General features: G+C 41.4%; 1 protein-coding gene across 1 annotated transcript in view; it reads right to left on the bottom strand.

The window, feature by feature from the left end:
• The window catches only part of FRAS1 (Fraser extracellular matrix complex subunit 1), a 689,426-nt gene that overhangs the window by 290,259 nt on the left and 381,433 nt on the right, over window positions 1-17,734 (bottom strand). The window contains 2 exon segments of the mRNA XM_030190549.1: window positions 10,143-10,286; window positions 11,933-12,073. Of these exon segments, the coding sequence (XP_030046409.1) occupies window positions 10,143-10,286; window positions 11,933-12,073 (285 nt within the window).

Raw genomic sequence — 17,734 nt, 5'->3', positions numbered from 1 at the left:
GCCTTCACCACGCCTCCGACACGTCCCCGTCAACTTTATGCGTTCCCGCAACGGAGTGCAGTTGGAAACGCCCAAAATCGGCTTTCGATTATACCGATTTGGGCACCCACAAGAGAAAGACGTCCATCTCCCGATTTAGGTCGGAATTTGGGCGTTTTTCTCTTTCGAAAATAAGCCTCTTAGGGTTCCTGAACTTAGGGGTTTATGAATTGTCAATTTAAGTGTTTATTTTCCAGCTAATTAAGAATTCTTTCAAGGTAAAAAAGAATGGTTATTGATGTTTTCGTGCCACAGGTACTATTGCTCTGCCCCTTTTCTTGTGGAATCAAATGTTTATGTTTGTGTCATTTAAGGCGCAAAAACTGTGTGATCACATAGCTTGAAGTTGAGAGCAATTTTCAAAAGCCATAGGCCACAGTCCATCTGAAAATAGCCCATATTTTCTGTAAAAGTATCTGGGGGAATCAACAATGTGTGTTTTAACTGGGAAGAAAAAGAATGTGGGCTAGTGGCAGGGTTAATTTTGAAGAGGCAATAGCATACATAGGGGTCCTTTTACTAAGGCACACTAACGAATATAATGGGCATCTTATCTGTTAGCGTGCCTTAGTAAAAGGACCCCATAGTTTTGTGTTTTGAAAAGAGTACATGTTACTCTTCACAGAAAAAGCAGGTTCAATCCTGCATCTGTACTTTTTCCTGGGCATATAAATACAAATAGCAAAGGTGACAAATACGTCCTGAATAAAAAAGAAATATGGTGCAAGAAAATTAATTGTAGTAATCAATAGCACGTTCAAGGTATGAATGACTCAACATGAGCAGTGTTTCAGTCTGCCTCAGGAGTCAATACCAAATACCTGAGTGCTGTTGTTCAGAGATTTCATGAGAAGAATTTATATGAGTGACCTTGTATATTTTGGTGCATTTTATATGATTCTACCACATCCTTTTTGAACTGAGGTATTGGCATCTACTCCTGAGGCAGGCCTTATGGCCAAAACATAGCTCAGGCTGAGTCATCTATCTGGGGCAAAGGAGGGTTAAGTGACTTTTACCCAGAGTCACAAGGAGTTGCAACGAGAATCGATCCCAGTTCCCCAGGACCAAAGTCTGCTGCATTAACCACTAGGCTACTCCTCCACTCCGTACCTTGAATGTGTTATTGATTACTACAATACATTTTCTTGACCATATCTTTTTTTGATTCAGGACTTATTCATCACCTTTGCTCTTTGTATTTATATACTATGTATGCAAAGGCTTGTTCTGCTTTTGTTGTGTTTGCTTTTTCTTGGGCAACCTTTGAAAGGAAAGTCTCTCCCTTTAGAAACTGGAGCAGTATCTACTGGAAAAAACCCCCAACAAACTTATGGTCTTTAGACTTGCCTAAAGAATTTTGAACTTTGCCCTAAGAACCCACAGAGAGCGATAACAAAATGAGGAAAGCAAGGCTCGTGGAATTCTTTCCAACCCCTTTGAATATATGTGTTTGTTTCTGTTGAGGCATTTGAGTGTGTGTGTGTGGAGGCAGCTTGCAGGATGGTAAGGCAGTTGCAGGGAGAGGTTTTGGGGGTAGAGGCAGTTTGTGGAGTGGTAGGGCAGCTACAGAGATAGATTTTGAAGGTAGGAGCAGTTTGTGAGATGGTGAGGCATTTGTGGGGGCAGTTAGTGTGGTGGTGATTCAGTGTGTGAGAAGTAGTTTTTGGGGCTGGAAGCAGTTTGCAGGGTGATAGGCCATTGGGGGGGTGTTTATGGGGGTGGGGCAGTTTGTAGGGGGGTAGTTTTCAGGGATGGGGCAGTTTGGGGAGAGTTGGGAGAGAACAGAAAGAGGTAATTTGAAAGAAGGAGTTCCCTAACTGCTGTGTTTCACTGTATGTTGGTGAGTTTCAATGCTACAGAAGCTGGAACTCCTTAACCCATAGAAATAAACAGCCATTTTTGTGCTTATCTTCTTATCTACCTGTTTCTTCCATTCTGAATGCAATATTGTGTTAACACTACACTTTATTTACATTACTTCTACTGGACTTTAATTTTCATGCAAAGCGGCCTACAAAGCCTCTTGACAAGCTAATGGAAAACTTGGACTTCTTCCAACACATACAATGTCCCATTTATTCGGCAGGGCATCCATTGGATCTGTTTTTGTCCACCAATTTGTCCTACTGTTTGAGTAATATATTTTCGCTCCTTCATATTTCTTGGTCAAATCACTTTTTGATCATGTTCCAGTTACACAGTTTTCAGATCCAGCAAACCTCAACTAATTTTAAGTCACTTCACAAGAAGCTTGGGAACTAGCAGTTAGATACCACATACAAACAATGTCTCTTCCTTACTTGTCAAAATACAGAATAGGCTACTGGAATAACACTCATCTGCATGCTTTGAACAATGCTGCCTTTCTTAATGTTGACCATCACTTCCTGTCTTCATTGCCACTGGCTCTATCAGAGACTATGACTCTTGATGAGACAACCACTCCGTGGATGATGGATGCATAAATCAGCAGCCAATTCTCTTTATGTAGAGCCCATCTAGTCACATACAAACTACCATCTGGCTAGCCATAAAATTCACTTCTCTCACAAGATTCAAGCCCAGAAGAATCACCAAAAGCAGTAATTTAGGGTGGTCAGTTCAATAACCTCAAGATCTAAGGCTTTGATGTCAACTCGTTCCACTCTCCTGATAGCGTTGTCCCATTCTTCCCAGACAAAGTGGAAAATATTCAGTTTGAATGTTCCATGCCCAATTCTTTATCTCCATCCACCGGTTCCAGGCATGCTACAGCATGTCTATCAGCTGGCCAGGACAACCTTCCTCCATTGATGGCACATGAAGTTTGCAATTCTAGCATCTTCTCAGCTGTTAACCTTCTTTCTTTGCTCAACTTCAAGAAGACTGTCCTGGCTGTGAAGCCTACATCTTCACCTGCCAATCCATTCCATGCCCAATTCTTAAAGCATCCTCTATTAGGACTGTCTCTACACATCTCTTCAATGGATTCCAGTCTTGAACATGGGCTACCTTCCCAAATAATCAAAGGATGCCAGGATCAGACCTCTATTTGTTAAAACAAATCTGGGCCCAGCCTTTCTTTCCTACTTCTGATCTGTCTCCATCCTCGTATTTATTTCTAAAACAGTTGAGAAAGCAGCTCACTTTAAGCTTTCCAGTTTCCTTGACAAAATTCATGCTCTCGATCATACAGAATCTGGATTCTATCCCGGGCACAGCACTAAATCTGTTCTGGTTGCTGATGGATGAAATTTGACAAACAAGCAGGGGAGAAATGTAAATCCTGGTCTTCCTTGACTTGGTATCCACATTAGTGGATCATACATGATTGATGTCTTATCTTCATGATTTGGGACACCAAGATACAGTGTTGAATTGATCCCAGTCCTTTCTTCAAGACTGCACCTTCCAAATGGACCTTTCTTCAAGACTGCACCTTCCAAATGGACTGGGCCCAACATTCCTCCAGCTCTTATCAACTTTCCTGTAGGCTTCCTCAGGGTTCAATCCACTTTTCAATCTCTTCTTAACTCTCTAGTCACCCTTACCCAGAACCTCAGGCTAAAGTGACTTTTTTTTACACTGACAACATGCAGCTAGTATCCTACAACCATGCTCACCTTCCCCCTGATATCAAGACTTGACTGGATTCTGTCACCTACTGGCTCATCCATCGCATGCTGAAGCTCGGTTCTCTCAAATTAGAAACAATTTGGTTTGCCAGGAAAGACACCTCTTTATTCGCAGCCCCAATCATTTTAATATCTCACTTACACTAAATAGTACACTTCAGACTCTGAGCATTCACTTAAATTCTGATCTCTCATTCAATGCTCGGATCTCTACTTTGTACAGCTCTCCTTCCTAGCCTTATGGAAGATATCGTATTTTCGTCCTTTTCTTGAGAAGATGGAGCTGCACGGATTGACCTAATCTCTCATTATTAACCATGTCAATTACTGTAACATTCTATGGGGTCCTTTTACTATGCTGCAGTAAGCACTAACGCATGCTTACTGCAGGTTACAATGCACTACTATGGGGCATGCTCAGGCTTCCTGTGGTAGTTTTGGTTTGAACTCGCTACCCATGAGCTAATGAATAGTTTTGATTTTTTAGCGCTGGAGGTGGAAAGTAGGCATGTTTTGCAATAATCAGTTGGTACAGCTACACTACTGCGACCTAAATGATTAGCGTATGGTTAGAGCGCGAGCCCTTTCCGCCTACAAAATAGGTGTTGGTAAGTGCTCTTGTGGTAATGGCCACACACCAATGTGAAAATTAGCATGTGGCCATTATTGTAGAAATAGGAAAATAGGTCATTTCCTGGCAGTGGTAAAAGTGGCCTTAACACGTGGGAAAGAACCGAGCTAGGGATAGCAGAACCCACTTTTTAGTGCTGCTTAGTAAAAGGGCCCCTATACCTTGGACTAAAATCTTCACTGAAATAATCACAGTTGAAAGATCCAGTTTAAGACGCTAATGGCAAACCACTGGGCAATGCACACAGGTTCTCCAAGATATCTTATTGATTTTCTCATCCCCTATACTGCAACCTACGCTTTTAGTTTATCACAGCTTAATCTTCTTTCCATTTCATCCTGGATGCACTCTGAAGTAACCAGGCATACCTCAGTTAAATTTATGAGCTCAGAACGGAACAATCATTTCCTAAGTTTAAAAATGGCCTGAAGACTTGTTCTCCATTCAAGGTTCTAATTAGCCCAGTCCTCCAGCTCTAAGTGACATGGCCTGCCAACCTACTTCCTCTGATTTTATGGGTTTCTATTTGTGTTTAAGCAGAAGGTAGATAAGTGGTTTGGTGGTAACTATGTGGTTGTACGGTGTTAGTGAGTAGGTGTGACAGCCTTAGGAACAGATTCTCCCTGCATTGGGAGTCCCAGGGCAGAGTCCCTCTTTCTTAAGGGTCCTGAGCTAGACCAGGGAGACTCCAATTTTTTTACTTCAATGGTTAAAGACACAAATTTGACTTATAACCACTGATATAAACAGTAACATTACAATCTTTATTACTGCACCTTTCTACTTACATTGTTGCCTACATTTTTTTAAAATTACAACATAAGTACATAAGTACATAAGTACATAAGTAGTGCCATACTGGGAAAGACCAAAGGTCCATCTAGCCCAGCATCCTGTCACCGACAGTGGCCAATCCAGGTCAAGGGCACCTGGCACGCTCCCCAAACGTAAAAACATTCCAGACAAGTTGTACCTAAAAATGAGGAATTTTTCCAGTCCATTTAATAGCGGTCTATGGACTTGTCCTTTAGGAATCTATCTAACCCCTTTTTAAACTCCGTCAAGCTAACCGCCCGTACCACGTTCTCCGGCAATGAATTCCAGAGTCTAATTACACGTTGGGTGAAGAAAAATTTTCTCCGATTCGTTTTAAATTTACCACACTGTAGCTTCAACTCATGCCCTCTAGTCCTAGTATTTTTGGATAGCGTGAACAGTCGCTTCACATCCACCCGATCCATTCCACTCATTATTTTATACACTTCTATCATATCTCCCCTCAGCCGTCTCTTCTCCAAGCTGAAAAGCCCTAGCCTTCTCAGCCTCTCTTCATAGGAAAGTCGTCCCATCCCCACTATCATTTTCGTCGCCCTTCGCTGTACCTTTTCCAATTCTACTATATCTTTTTTGAGATACGGAGACCAGTACTGAACACAATACTCCAGGTGCGGTCGCACCATGGAGCGATACAACGGCATTATAACATCCGCACACCTGGACTCCATACCCTTCTTAATAACACCCAACATTCTATTCGCTTTCCTAGCCGCAGCAGCACACTGAGCAGAAGGTTTCAGCGTATCATCGACGACGACACCCAGATCCCTTTCTTGATCCGTAACTCCTAACGCGGAACCTTGCAAGACGTAGCTAGACGTACATAAAGGGGGAAATTCATCAAGCACCATTAGGGCCTTCATGCACAATCAGGAAATTAATGCGCACTAGATGCTAAGAAGCCCAATTCCCTTAATGCGTGTTATGGCCCTAACTCTGCTTGATGAATTCCCCCCTTAAACCCATGATGCATTTGCATACTATTTACTGACTGCATTGTGAGTTAACTATTTTTAACTCATGAGTTTAAAAAATCTGCACTAAATTTTAGCAGACAATGTTTACTTGTGTTTTACTACATCAGCTTCAAAGTAAGTCCTATTGTATAATTTACAAGGATAATTTAATCTTACTTCCTATTTACACATGCCCTCTAAAATCCAAAGTGACTGGAAACATCTACCCCCCCCCCTCCCCAATATTGGGCCCACGGCGGTCAGAATTTTTTTTAAAACACTGGTTGTAGCTACAAGCAAAAAAAACCCAAAAAAAAACCCCAGATATTCAGCCGTAGTGTCTGAAGAGTAGCTGCCGCTGAATATCCGGACAGAACAGTGCAGTATCAGCACTATCCAGAGAGCGGTGATATTCAGATACTATCTGAATACCTCAGCAAAAGTACTAAGGGTCCTTTTACTAAGCCGCGGTAAAAAGTGGCTTGTGGCAGTGTAGGCGCAGGTCTTGGGCGTGCGAAGAAATATTTTTCAGCGCACATACCAAAAATGCCTTTTTTAAAATTTTTGCCGAAAATGGACGTGCGGCAAAATCAAAATTACCATGCGTCTGTTTTTGGGTGTCTGGCCTTATCGCCTGCCATAGAGCTAACGGTAAAGAATCTGTGTGGTAACGACCTGCGCACATCCACTACACGCATCCGAAAATAAAAAATATTTTCCAGACGCGCGTAGTGGACGCATGCCAAAAATAAAATTACCGCAAGAGGCACGCGGTAGTCGGGCCATAAGTTCATTTTGGCACGCGTTGGGCATGCATAGAGACTTACATGGCTTGTCACTGGTTCCACCACCAGACCAGCCTGGCACTATCTGGATAACACTACTAAAATTAGCACACTTTACAACAAATTATATTGTTCAACTAATTTCAATATCAACCCATTTTTTCCACAAAGCAGACTCTTTCTAAAGGCATACCTGAACTGTTGAAACATTCTGTTATTTATTATAAATATCGTAACTAATACATCAGGACACTAATCATAAAACATATCATAACAAATAATAGTCAGTGAGTCCATACCCCTCCAGCAAAATGTCTAACATTTCAAAAACCGGATTTTATCAATCATGCAAAGGTATGCGACATATCCCGCAAAATCCACAGACAGTAACATATCATAACAAACAATAGTCGGTGATTAGTATCCTGATGTATTAGTTACGATATTTATAATAAATAACAAGAATGATTCAACAGTTCAAGCATGCTTTTGTGAAAAAAATGGTTTGATGTTGAAATTAGTTGAACAATGTAATTTGTAAAGTCTGCTCATTTTAGTAGCATCAATTGAAAAGCACACATTTAATATTGATTTCTCGAACATAATAATTGACCATCTGGATAATGCCAAGGTTGTCTGTATTCAGCGGCATTATCTCTTCCCTCCTGAGCTTTTGTAGTCTTAAAGGAAATGGATATGAAATTTTGATCTAGAATTCCCCTTTTAGCAGACCAAGAGCCTCCTTTTCCCACTGGCCTTGCTCCCCCCCACACACACACACCCCCACACACAGCATTGTGATAAAGAAAATCAACCTTGAAAAGATGCTTACAAGAGTAGTTTACTGCAACCTAAAAAATGAATTTCAGAAATGAAAAAAATTTTAAAAAGCAAGACAAGCTCAGTAAGGAGGCCCAAACTGCTTGGAGACAATAAAGAACAGTATCTATTATATCTACAAATTCGTTTGCTTTCCTTTATCTCATTTATTTTTGTAGTCTTCTCCAACGGCAGAAACCTCAAAAGCTGCAGTTCTCCTTAAATAAACCATGCTAAGCTGTAGCTGGATCAGGTCCCGACTACAGCAGGACTGATTAAAATAGTTTGATTCATTTTCAAGCAGTTAAATTGCGCTTTGAGACTTCCTAACAATATATTAAAGTGTATTTGTGCAGCACACAGTCAACTTTAGCCTCTTGGAAAAGACTTACAGAAAAAAAAATACTATTCTTGAAGATTAAAATGGAGAAAGGAAAGAGCAGATTGCATTTGTCATGTTGCTATACTAATCCTTGTAGGGTGTTTAAAGCATTATACCTATTTAAAGTCCGTGAGCAGCGTGATTAATCTTTTTTAACACTGCACAAGTACAGCTGCTTGTGCAATGTTTTCTCCTGCAGGCAGGAGATCCTTGTTGCCGCCATAGGTACTTTACTGTCCTGGGTAAGAAAAGGATTCTGCAGCCCCCTCCACCAGGATTCAAAAAGCGATCCTATATCATGGTGTGCAGCACGGAACTTCAGGAGTGCTGCAAAAGTTTTGCCAATCCCGGTCTGGCCAATATTCAGTGTCGGTGCTTGGATAACTAACCAGGCATAGTAAGGATAGCATTTTAGGTGCTCCCACTTGTGCTGTTAGTTATCCACAGGCAGATAAGCACAATGGACAGCTAGAATAATACATTATGCCCCTACAATGGTAAAAAAATAAAAAATAGTTCAGGACAGTTCAGTCTGTTTTCTCCAGGCCCCACCTGGAGTATTGTGTTCAGTTTTGGAGACTGTATCTTGCTAAAGTATGTAAGAAGACTTGAAGCGGTGCAGAGGAAGGTGACAAAAATGATATGGGGATTGTGCCAAAAGATGTATGAGAAGAGACTGGAAGACCTGAATATGTATACCCTACAGGAGAGGAGAGACAGGAGAGAGAAGATATGATAAAGATGTTTAAATAGTTGAAAGGTATTAATATAGAAACATATATTTTTCAGAGAAGGGAAAATGATAAAACTAGAGGACATGAATTGAGGTTGTGGGGTGGTAGACTTAGGAGTAATGTCAGAAAATTCTTTTTCACAGAGAGGGTGGTTGATGCTGGAATACCCACCTGAGGGAGGAAGTGGAGAAAAAAACTGTGGCAGAATTTAAAAAAAAAAAAAGGCGAGGAATGAACACAGAGGATCTCTAATTACAAAACGAATGGTATAAAAAACAAAACTTAAAGGGTTACATATGTGTTTGAATATCAAGTGGTGCTTATATGGCAACTCTGGCTGTATCAGCTAAGGCCAGTACTAGGCTGGCTTGTTCATTCTGAGTCCCGCATATAACAATCCAGTTTAGGATGGGCTGTAGAGAGCTTTGACCGAAACTCCAGTAATATGGAATGTGAGGACAGTGCTGGGAAGACTTTTACGGTCTGTGTCCTGCAAGACGGATTCAGATAGGCTGGAGTGGGCTTTGACAGCAACTCCAGTAGTTGAAACAAAAGGACAGAGCCGGGCGTACTTCTATTGTTTATGACCCAGAAACAACAAAGAAAGACCATGATCATGTATATAATATCACGTTCATTGTTGATTTAATCTTGAATTATTGAGAATGAATGTGACTTTAGGGCAGACTGGATGGACCATTCAGGTCTTTATCTGCCATCACTTACTACGTTGCAAAGTGTGGTAACATACCCCTGATGCAGTGCCATACTGGGTCGAAACATGGCCATGCTGAGTTGTGATTCTTAATTTGCCACCGTGTAATAAACTTTTAAACTTTTCTCCATTGCATTTTCTGTAGTTTGTGGTATTGATCTGCTGTGGTTCTCTGCCTGTGGCTGTTGCAGATCTTTGCCTTTCTTGTTGTCTGTTAGTTATCCAATCAGCAGCACTGAATACTGGTGATGCCTGGATTACTTTAAGGACCTGGACCACCTCAGCTCTAACCGGAAAGTACTGCAGTGCTCAGAGCTAATATTCAATGGCACTCCTGAATATTAGCGTTTGGGCTGGGCAGAGTTCTGAATCTCAACCCTGTTAGGAAATACATCGCCAAGGAAGGGACTGACATCAACGGGGACATGATACCACTGAGAAATACTGATACAGTGAACTCATGAAGAAGTGTTTTCCTTGATCTAATATCAATGCATAATAACATAAATATTCACTGGACCTCTGTAAATGAAAGCAATAATTTAAATATACAATTCCAATTTATAGACTTTTCATTACCCTTGAAGCTGAGAGAGAGAGAGTGTGTGTGAATTTGTTGTTTCTTACCAACACAGTAGCCAACTAGATTGAGGTACTGTCCCTCCTGGCAGCTGGACCTACAGTTTCCTCTGCTAAGCGCTGCATGGGGATGGCAGGTCACACACCCAGCATCTGAGCCATTGCGACATTCTTTGCAAGATGGATGGCAGGCTATAGGAAGAGGCAAACCCAATCATTAGAAAGCAAACACCTTCCAAACACAACAAATGAATGAATGAAGCAAGTGCACAACTATGATTCGCTTTCTTTTAGAAAGGCTTTTATTTTCTTATCTGTGAAGATGTCTGAGCAGAATAATCCAGATCAAAGTCACTTTGCTACTCTTTCTGAAAGACTCCAGGTCAATAGCCATAAACTCAGCCTTTTGGCCCCTATTTTAATAATGAACTTGGTAGTTTCAGTTTCTTAGGACTAGCAGGACTACCTGACCATAGGCACAATAAGGCAACACCAAGACAGGCTCAGATAGTTTTTTGTGACGCTGACTGATGAATTTTGCAGACATAACTGCAAGTGTGGCATTCATGAGGGGGGCATGGGCTAGTCATCGGCATTTTGACTATTCCAGCATGTGGGAACATTTACACCTGCCACAGAGTAGACATAAGTAGTCGTACCTAAATTTAGGCACGTCATTGTCCACCTACACTAGTATTCTGTAACTACTTTGGAAAGCAAATTTACCGTTACAGAATATGTTATGGTGCGCATTATGTTACACGATTCTTCTATTCCACAATTACCCTTGATAGTTTTATGCGGATCATATGGTAAGACAACAGGACCAATCCTCCCAGACTTAACAATAAGATTTAATCACATAATTAAGATTATAATTAGGAGTGTTTTACAAATAAGAAGGTTTTGAGAGTCTTACGAAATATTAGGTAGTCTGGTGCGAAGCAAATCAGTTATGGCAATGATAGTACAATGAATCTCTTAACCTGTTTAGGTAATGGAAAACAGAGTAACGTTTGATTGCGAGTCTTACTGCAATTGGTGGTAGAAAGAAGTGTTGCCCAATCAACTAAATATAATGGAGTTTCACTGTATAAAAATCCGAAAAAATAGAGTGCATAATTTAAACTGGACTCTAGCCTGAACAGGCAACCAATGTAACTTCCTGAGCAATGGGGAAACAGAATCTAACTGTTGGGCGGAATACATCAATCTATCAGCCACGTTTTGCACCAACTGCAATCAACCCATTAAAGATTTTGAACAGCTTTTTAGCGCCTAACCTGTAGTGCCCTAAATAGAGCTGTCCCCTTGAGAGGCGATATTCAGCCAGTGGTGGTCAGTGTTTTATTAAAATCTGGCCACAGCTGGCTAAATTAGACCTGGATATTCAATGTCAACCCCTTTCAGGGTATCAGCTCTGACTATACAGGTCTAAGGCAGCTGCCAGGAGTTATCTGGGAGCCGTTGATACTCACCGGCAGTACCCAGTACTCAGTTAACTTAGGACAGTCTTTCTGCTGTCCTTTGGTATCCTAAGTTCACTGGGTAGCTATCTGGCTCCACCCCCCAGACCGCCCTGGCACTAACTGGATAGGACATTCACGGTCACTATTCAGTTATTTGCCACTGAATATTCTCTCAGGCCTCGGTCAGTGCTAGTTAACCAGGTAGGAACCTCTATAACCGGGTTACTAGTGCTAATACTTCCCCCTTAGGCATTTTGTTTTTGAGTGTCAGCCTTATGTTTTTTTTAAACAAACAAATTTTAGAATGTAATTGACCAAAGGTATATGCTATTGCTAAAATTCAACCCCGGTGGCTAGTGGTTCACTCACAGTAGCAGGTGCTGTCCTGGCTGTAGAATCCATCAGGGCACTTGAACACGCACTGACCATCATGGAGGACCCTTTGAGGGGCACAGGCTGTGCAATCCACAGTACTGTTCCATGTACAGCTCAAACACGAGGAATGGCATGCTGCAGAAACAATAAGGAAATACAGTGAATATTATTATGACTCCAAATTTGTTCTGAAAAGTGTGAATATACAACCCCCACTGTTGATACGCCCCAGGAGAAAAAAAAAGCAATCTTTGCAGCATAGGTGTCATAATAAGGTGACAAGGGGTGGCAAGTGCCATCCCTAAAAAACAGGTTTCCTATCCTTTTGCTAGCCCCAGTTCCAGTGGCTATGGCTCCTGCTGCTTCTGTTTCCTGCATGTGCAGCAGCAGCAATAAAGCAAGTGAAGCTGTGAGGTCTTTCGTCTGTGCTGCCAAAGGCTCTGCTGATCCCAGTCCTGCCCCTCAAAAACAGCAAGTGACTGAATATCGCAAGTGTCTGGATAACTTCACTGACCATCTAAAGTCTGGCCCCTAGACCACCTCAGGGCTAACTAAATAGTGACATGGTTAAATTAAGTGCCACTGAATATTAACAGGGGAGCAGGACAGAGCAATTTAACTGGGCAGCTGCTCTGTTAAATCATTTTAAATATTGGGAATAAGATAGTTAATGCACATTAATACTTCATGCAATTGCTCATTAATACGCTAGCCTGTTTCTGAGTAAGCACACTTTGGTTAAAGGGTCACAGGGTGCACCTTGCACTGAATTTCCTATGTTTTCACCCTACAGCCACAAAATGAAAGAAACCCCAAGTACACCATCTGCATAAATTCACTTTATGGCAGGTAGGTTAATAGAGGACAAAACAAAGCGGAGACAGCAAAGAATGCAGGTGTGACAAGAAGTTGAAATAGCAAGATCTTTATTAGCTGACCCGACACGGCCATGTTTCGGCACAATGCCTGCGTCAGGAGTCGTTGGCTGTCTGACAGCAAAGAGCAGCACTCCCACACCAGAAAAGGCCTTATTGATAAGCTTTCTGAATCAAATTCCAATACAGCTCCCACGAGGAAACAAATATTTGGCTTTGAGACACAGTGCCAACAGACACTGTTCTCAAGAACAAATACTAACAACCAATTGTAGCGTTAATTGGCGACAATTTGGATTTGCACACACATCTTACTAAGCGCTATTCTATAAAGATAAGTACGCAAATATTTTCATGCACAACTTCAAAGGTATGTAGCTGTGACAGGGGCATTGGTGGGTAAGAGATGTTCACTAAAGATGCACAAAGTATTACAAAATTTGAGGGATCCATGCCTAAGTTACGGATGAGGATTTACACCAGGTTTCAGTTCATGTAAATCCTCGCAACCAAAACTGGGTGCAGATCCCGCCACTATGCACTCTTCTGTAAATAACGCCCAACTCGGAATTTCATTTATAGAATAGCAATCAGTGTGCATTATTTTCAGCACCCAAATTTGGCCACCATTTACTGAATCTAGTCCTATATGTTTGCCACAAGTAATTAATCTGACGGTTCACATAGGCAGAAATACCAGTATTGGACCTTACAGCGGAGCAGCTCTCCGTAATAATACAAAAAAATTTCCATAAACTACTATGATGAGAAAATCCATTATTGCTTGGCAATCACATTCAACCCATATTAATGCAAGAAACACCATCAGTGAGGCACCCAGACCCCATGCACAAAAAATCATTAACAAGGGAGTATTGTTGATGGATTTTCTTGCCTGCCTGAAGAATCCTCACCAGACTGCTACGCAGGAGCAGGCCCTACACTATATGACTGCAAAGCCAAAACAGACCACGAAGGATCCTTTTCAGATGTGAGCAGAAGTTCCAGGGCTTTAAACTCTATCTCACAGGTCTCTGAAAGAGTTTCCAAGATTTCTAGAGTGGGGGAAATCCAACAGCTAGAAAATATATCCAGGAAGGAATGGTTAGGGCTGCCGTTGGCTAGTGATTTGATCATTAGAAAGGTAGATAGCCAGCTGGCTGGAAGAAGTAAGGATCAACTGGTAACCTGATTGCCCGAGTTGAAAGGTGGTAGACCTCACATATCACCTAGATAGGAATGTAATCACTGCTGTCCGAGTATATATAAGTACCAATGACATAGGTAGGTGTGTAAAGGAGGTTCTGGAAGATATATCTAGGCTTTTAGGTAGGAATTAATATCTGGAATCTTCTGGATAGTATTCTCAGAAATATTCCCTGCCTCTGAGGCAAGCCATGCTCTGTAGACTCAGTGCTTGGATGAGGTGATAGTCCATGTTTTTATGTTTGTATTTGTGTGTGCAGGTGTGTGTATATATTTGTCAGGGCCAACATAGGGTTGTGATGTCCTGAGACAACTTTTGCTTTGCTGCCCCCTTTTGGGTCCCATCTTACAGTATAAGCAACTCATTACTAGTAAATTCCATAACGTGACTTGCAGTGAACAACAGGTGCACACTGCAAGTCACATTACATCCCTAAAAGGACAGTAAAATAACCGTATCCAAAAACTGAACATGCATGAGATGTCCCGGCATGTTGCTCAGAGCAGGAAACAAGCAGCAGGGAGTGCCGGAAGTCTATTTTGCTGGCAGGGCTCGGTATCCCCGTCAGCAAAGTAAAAGGGAGTATAGGAGGGGGCCCCAAGCTCAAATTTTTGGAGCCAGTTGCTAAAGTAGCCATGGGTGGCCTACTTTAACAACCAGCTCCCAAAATTCTTAAAAACTTAAACAGCTCTCACAAGCTAGCTCAAGCACACCACTGTCCCTAAGTGACTACAAACTAAAATAGAAACACAATACAGTCTCGATTATCTGACATAAACGAGACCGACCTATTGTCAGATAAGTGAAAAGTCAGATAAAATGGAAAACAATGGTAACCCCTCAAACAATGCAAAAAAAGCATAGAGTTCCCCATTTTCAAAAATTCTTTATTAACAACACTATAGCACATACTGAAGCATGCTTGGAGCACTATAACATACTATAATAACTGTACTATATTGTAAAATAAGACCAATACAGAACTGTAAAAACACAATCAGCTAGTCAGTGAGATCCGGGTTACATACGCATACGTTTTAAGATCTTAAATTAAGGTACATTTTCAGCTGAAAACTTGGCTGAAAATAGGGCACTAATTTAAGAACCTAACTTGTGGCACAAATGCAGGAACTCAGGGGTCAATATTCAGAGGGGTTTAACTGGGCAAGAGACTCTTCTGCTCAGTTAAACCTCACTGAGCTGGCTGGCCACCAATATTCAGTGGTACTTAACTTGAAGTGCCGTTGAATATCACCGCTAACCAGCTATTCCCTAACCGGCTAGGCTAGGGGAAGAGCTTGGGCAGAACTATACTTTTCCAGTTAGAAGCTAAGTAGGAACATAATGTGAGGACAGCAAAAAGGCTGTTCTAATTTTATGTGTCTAGTTAACCGGACACTGGTCTGAATGTTGTCTGGTACCTGGTTAACTTCTGGGTCAGCAACGTACCCAAATATTCAATGGCAGGAGCCACGCATACCCCGGCACTGATTATCCAGAGTTAGTTCAGCCTGCGGTTGTGAGGGGCTTACAAACTGTTTACTGCCACTGGCTGAATATCACCCCCTCAGCTTTTTTGTGAATGTTTGGCCAAAAGCTGCTTTAAACCAGGCTGAATTCAAATTAAGTTGATAATCTCAACATTAAAGTCATGTAAGTGTCTCTCTCTTATCCTCTCTCCTTCTCCTTTTCTCTTCCCCTAAGCTGGCGAAGGTGGACTCCTCTTGTCTAGGTGCAATGAACTCCTTCATTTTGTGTGGGGGACAAGAAAAACAACCAACTTGTGCTCTTTCACACAAAATGACTGAAGATGTCTAGATCCAGAAGAAGGAACACACCCAGCAGACAGAACCTGGACCAAATTCGAAATACTAACAGAAGACCTCATCTCTGAAACTCTCAAAAGATATGCCAAATCCCACTGCAAACTAGACACATGCCCAAATAACCTCATGAAATCTGCTCCTCAACAATTAATAATAGACCTAACAAACCATGTAAACTTCATGCTACAAAACGGACTTTTCCCAAAAGAAAAAGGAAAAATCTTACTCACCCCAATTCCTAAAGATACAAAGAAAAGCACGAGTGAATTAACCAATTACAGGCCAGTAGCATCCATACCACTAATAACCAAAATAACCGAAGGAATGGTAACTAAACAACTCACAAACTATCTAAACAAACACTCAATACTGCATGATGCCCAATCAGGATTCCGGTCGAATCATAGCACAGAAACAGTATTAGTCACACTTATGACTAAATTTAAGCAAATAATTGCGACTGGCAACAATATACTCCTCCTACAATTTGACATGTCAAGTGCCTTCGATATGGTTGACCACGGAATCCTATTACACATACTTGAATACTTTGGCATTGGAGGAAATGTCCTGAATTGGTTCAAGGGGTTCCTAACCCAACGTTCGTATCAAGTCACATCAAATTCAACCACGTCTAAGGCATGGACACCTGAATGTGGAGTACCACAAGGATCACCCCTCTCACCAACCATTTTCAACCTAATGATGATCCCTCTGGCAAAACTCCTATCAAACCATAACCTCAACCCATATATATACGCTGATGATGTGACAATATACATCCCTTTTAAACAAGACATTAACGAAATCTTCAACGAAATCAATCAAAGCCTACACATCATGAACACATGGGCAGATGCATTTCGTCTGAAATTAAATGCAGAAAAAACTCAATGCCTGATACTCACCTCCCAATACAACACAAAGGAATTTACCGCTATAAACACACCAAACCTAAACCTTCCAATCTCAGAAATGCTAAAAATCCTTGGAGTCACTATCGACCGCCACCTAACACTCGAAACTCACGCAAACAACACAACTAAAAAGATGTTTTACTGCATGTGGAAATTGAAAAGGATAAGATCATTCTTCCCAAGATCCGTCTTTCGCAGCCTAGTGCAATCCCTCGTACTCAGCCATCTGGATTACTGCAACTCACTATACGCAGGTTGCAAAGAGCAAACACTGAGGAAACTTCAAACAGCCCAGAATACGGCAGCCAGACTCATCTTCGGAAAACCAAAATATAAAAGTGCAAAACCATTACGAGAGAAACTACACTGGCTTCCACTCAAGGAACGCGTCACTTTTAAAGTATGCACATTAGTCCACAAAATCATTCACAGCGAAGCCCCAGCATACATGTCTGAGTTAAAAGACTTACCACCCAGAAACGTCAAAAGATCATCCCGAACTTTCCTCAACCTCCATTTCCCCAATTGCAAGGGCTTGAAATACAAGACGCTACACGCGTCAACCTTTTCTCACATGAGCACGCAGTTTTGGAATACACTGCCGCGCAACTTAAGAACGATCCACGAGCAAGCTTCCTTCCGCAGATTATTGAAGACCCATCTTTTTGAAAAAATTTACGGAAAGAGCCAAAACACATAAAGTCCACACTTACTGTTCATTAATGCATCATACATCCACTTCTGAACTCTCATCCCCCGTAACCTCACATCACTCATACCTTTACTCACAGAAATATGTATACCATATGTTTTTATGCCTTAATATTGCCCTCCAAGCTCCCATTGTCTCCTTCCAGTGTTTCAATGTTTGTGTTCCATTGTTACATTCCTTAACGACTCTTCAACTGTCTCGCATAACTCTGCACAATGTAATCCATAACCAATTTGTAACAAATTGTATTTCCATCATT

This window comes from Microcaecilia unicolor, chromosome 2 (genome assembly GCF_901765095.1).
Source record: "Microcaecilia unicolor chromosome 2, aMicUni1.1, whole genome shotgun sequence".
In the NCBI taxonomy this organism is placed as follows: domain Eukaryota; kingdom Metazoa; phylum Chordata; class Amphibia; order Gymnophiona; family Siphonopidae; genus Microcaecilia; species Microcaecilia unicolor.
This window is presented reverse-complemented; position numbering and strand designations above follow the sequence as displayed.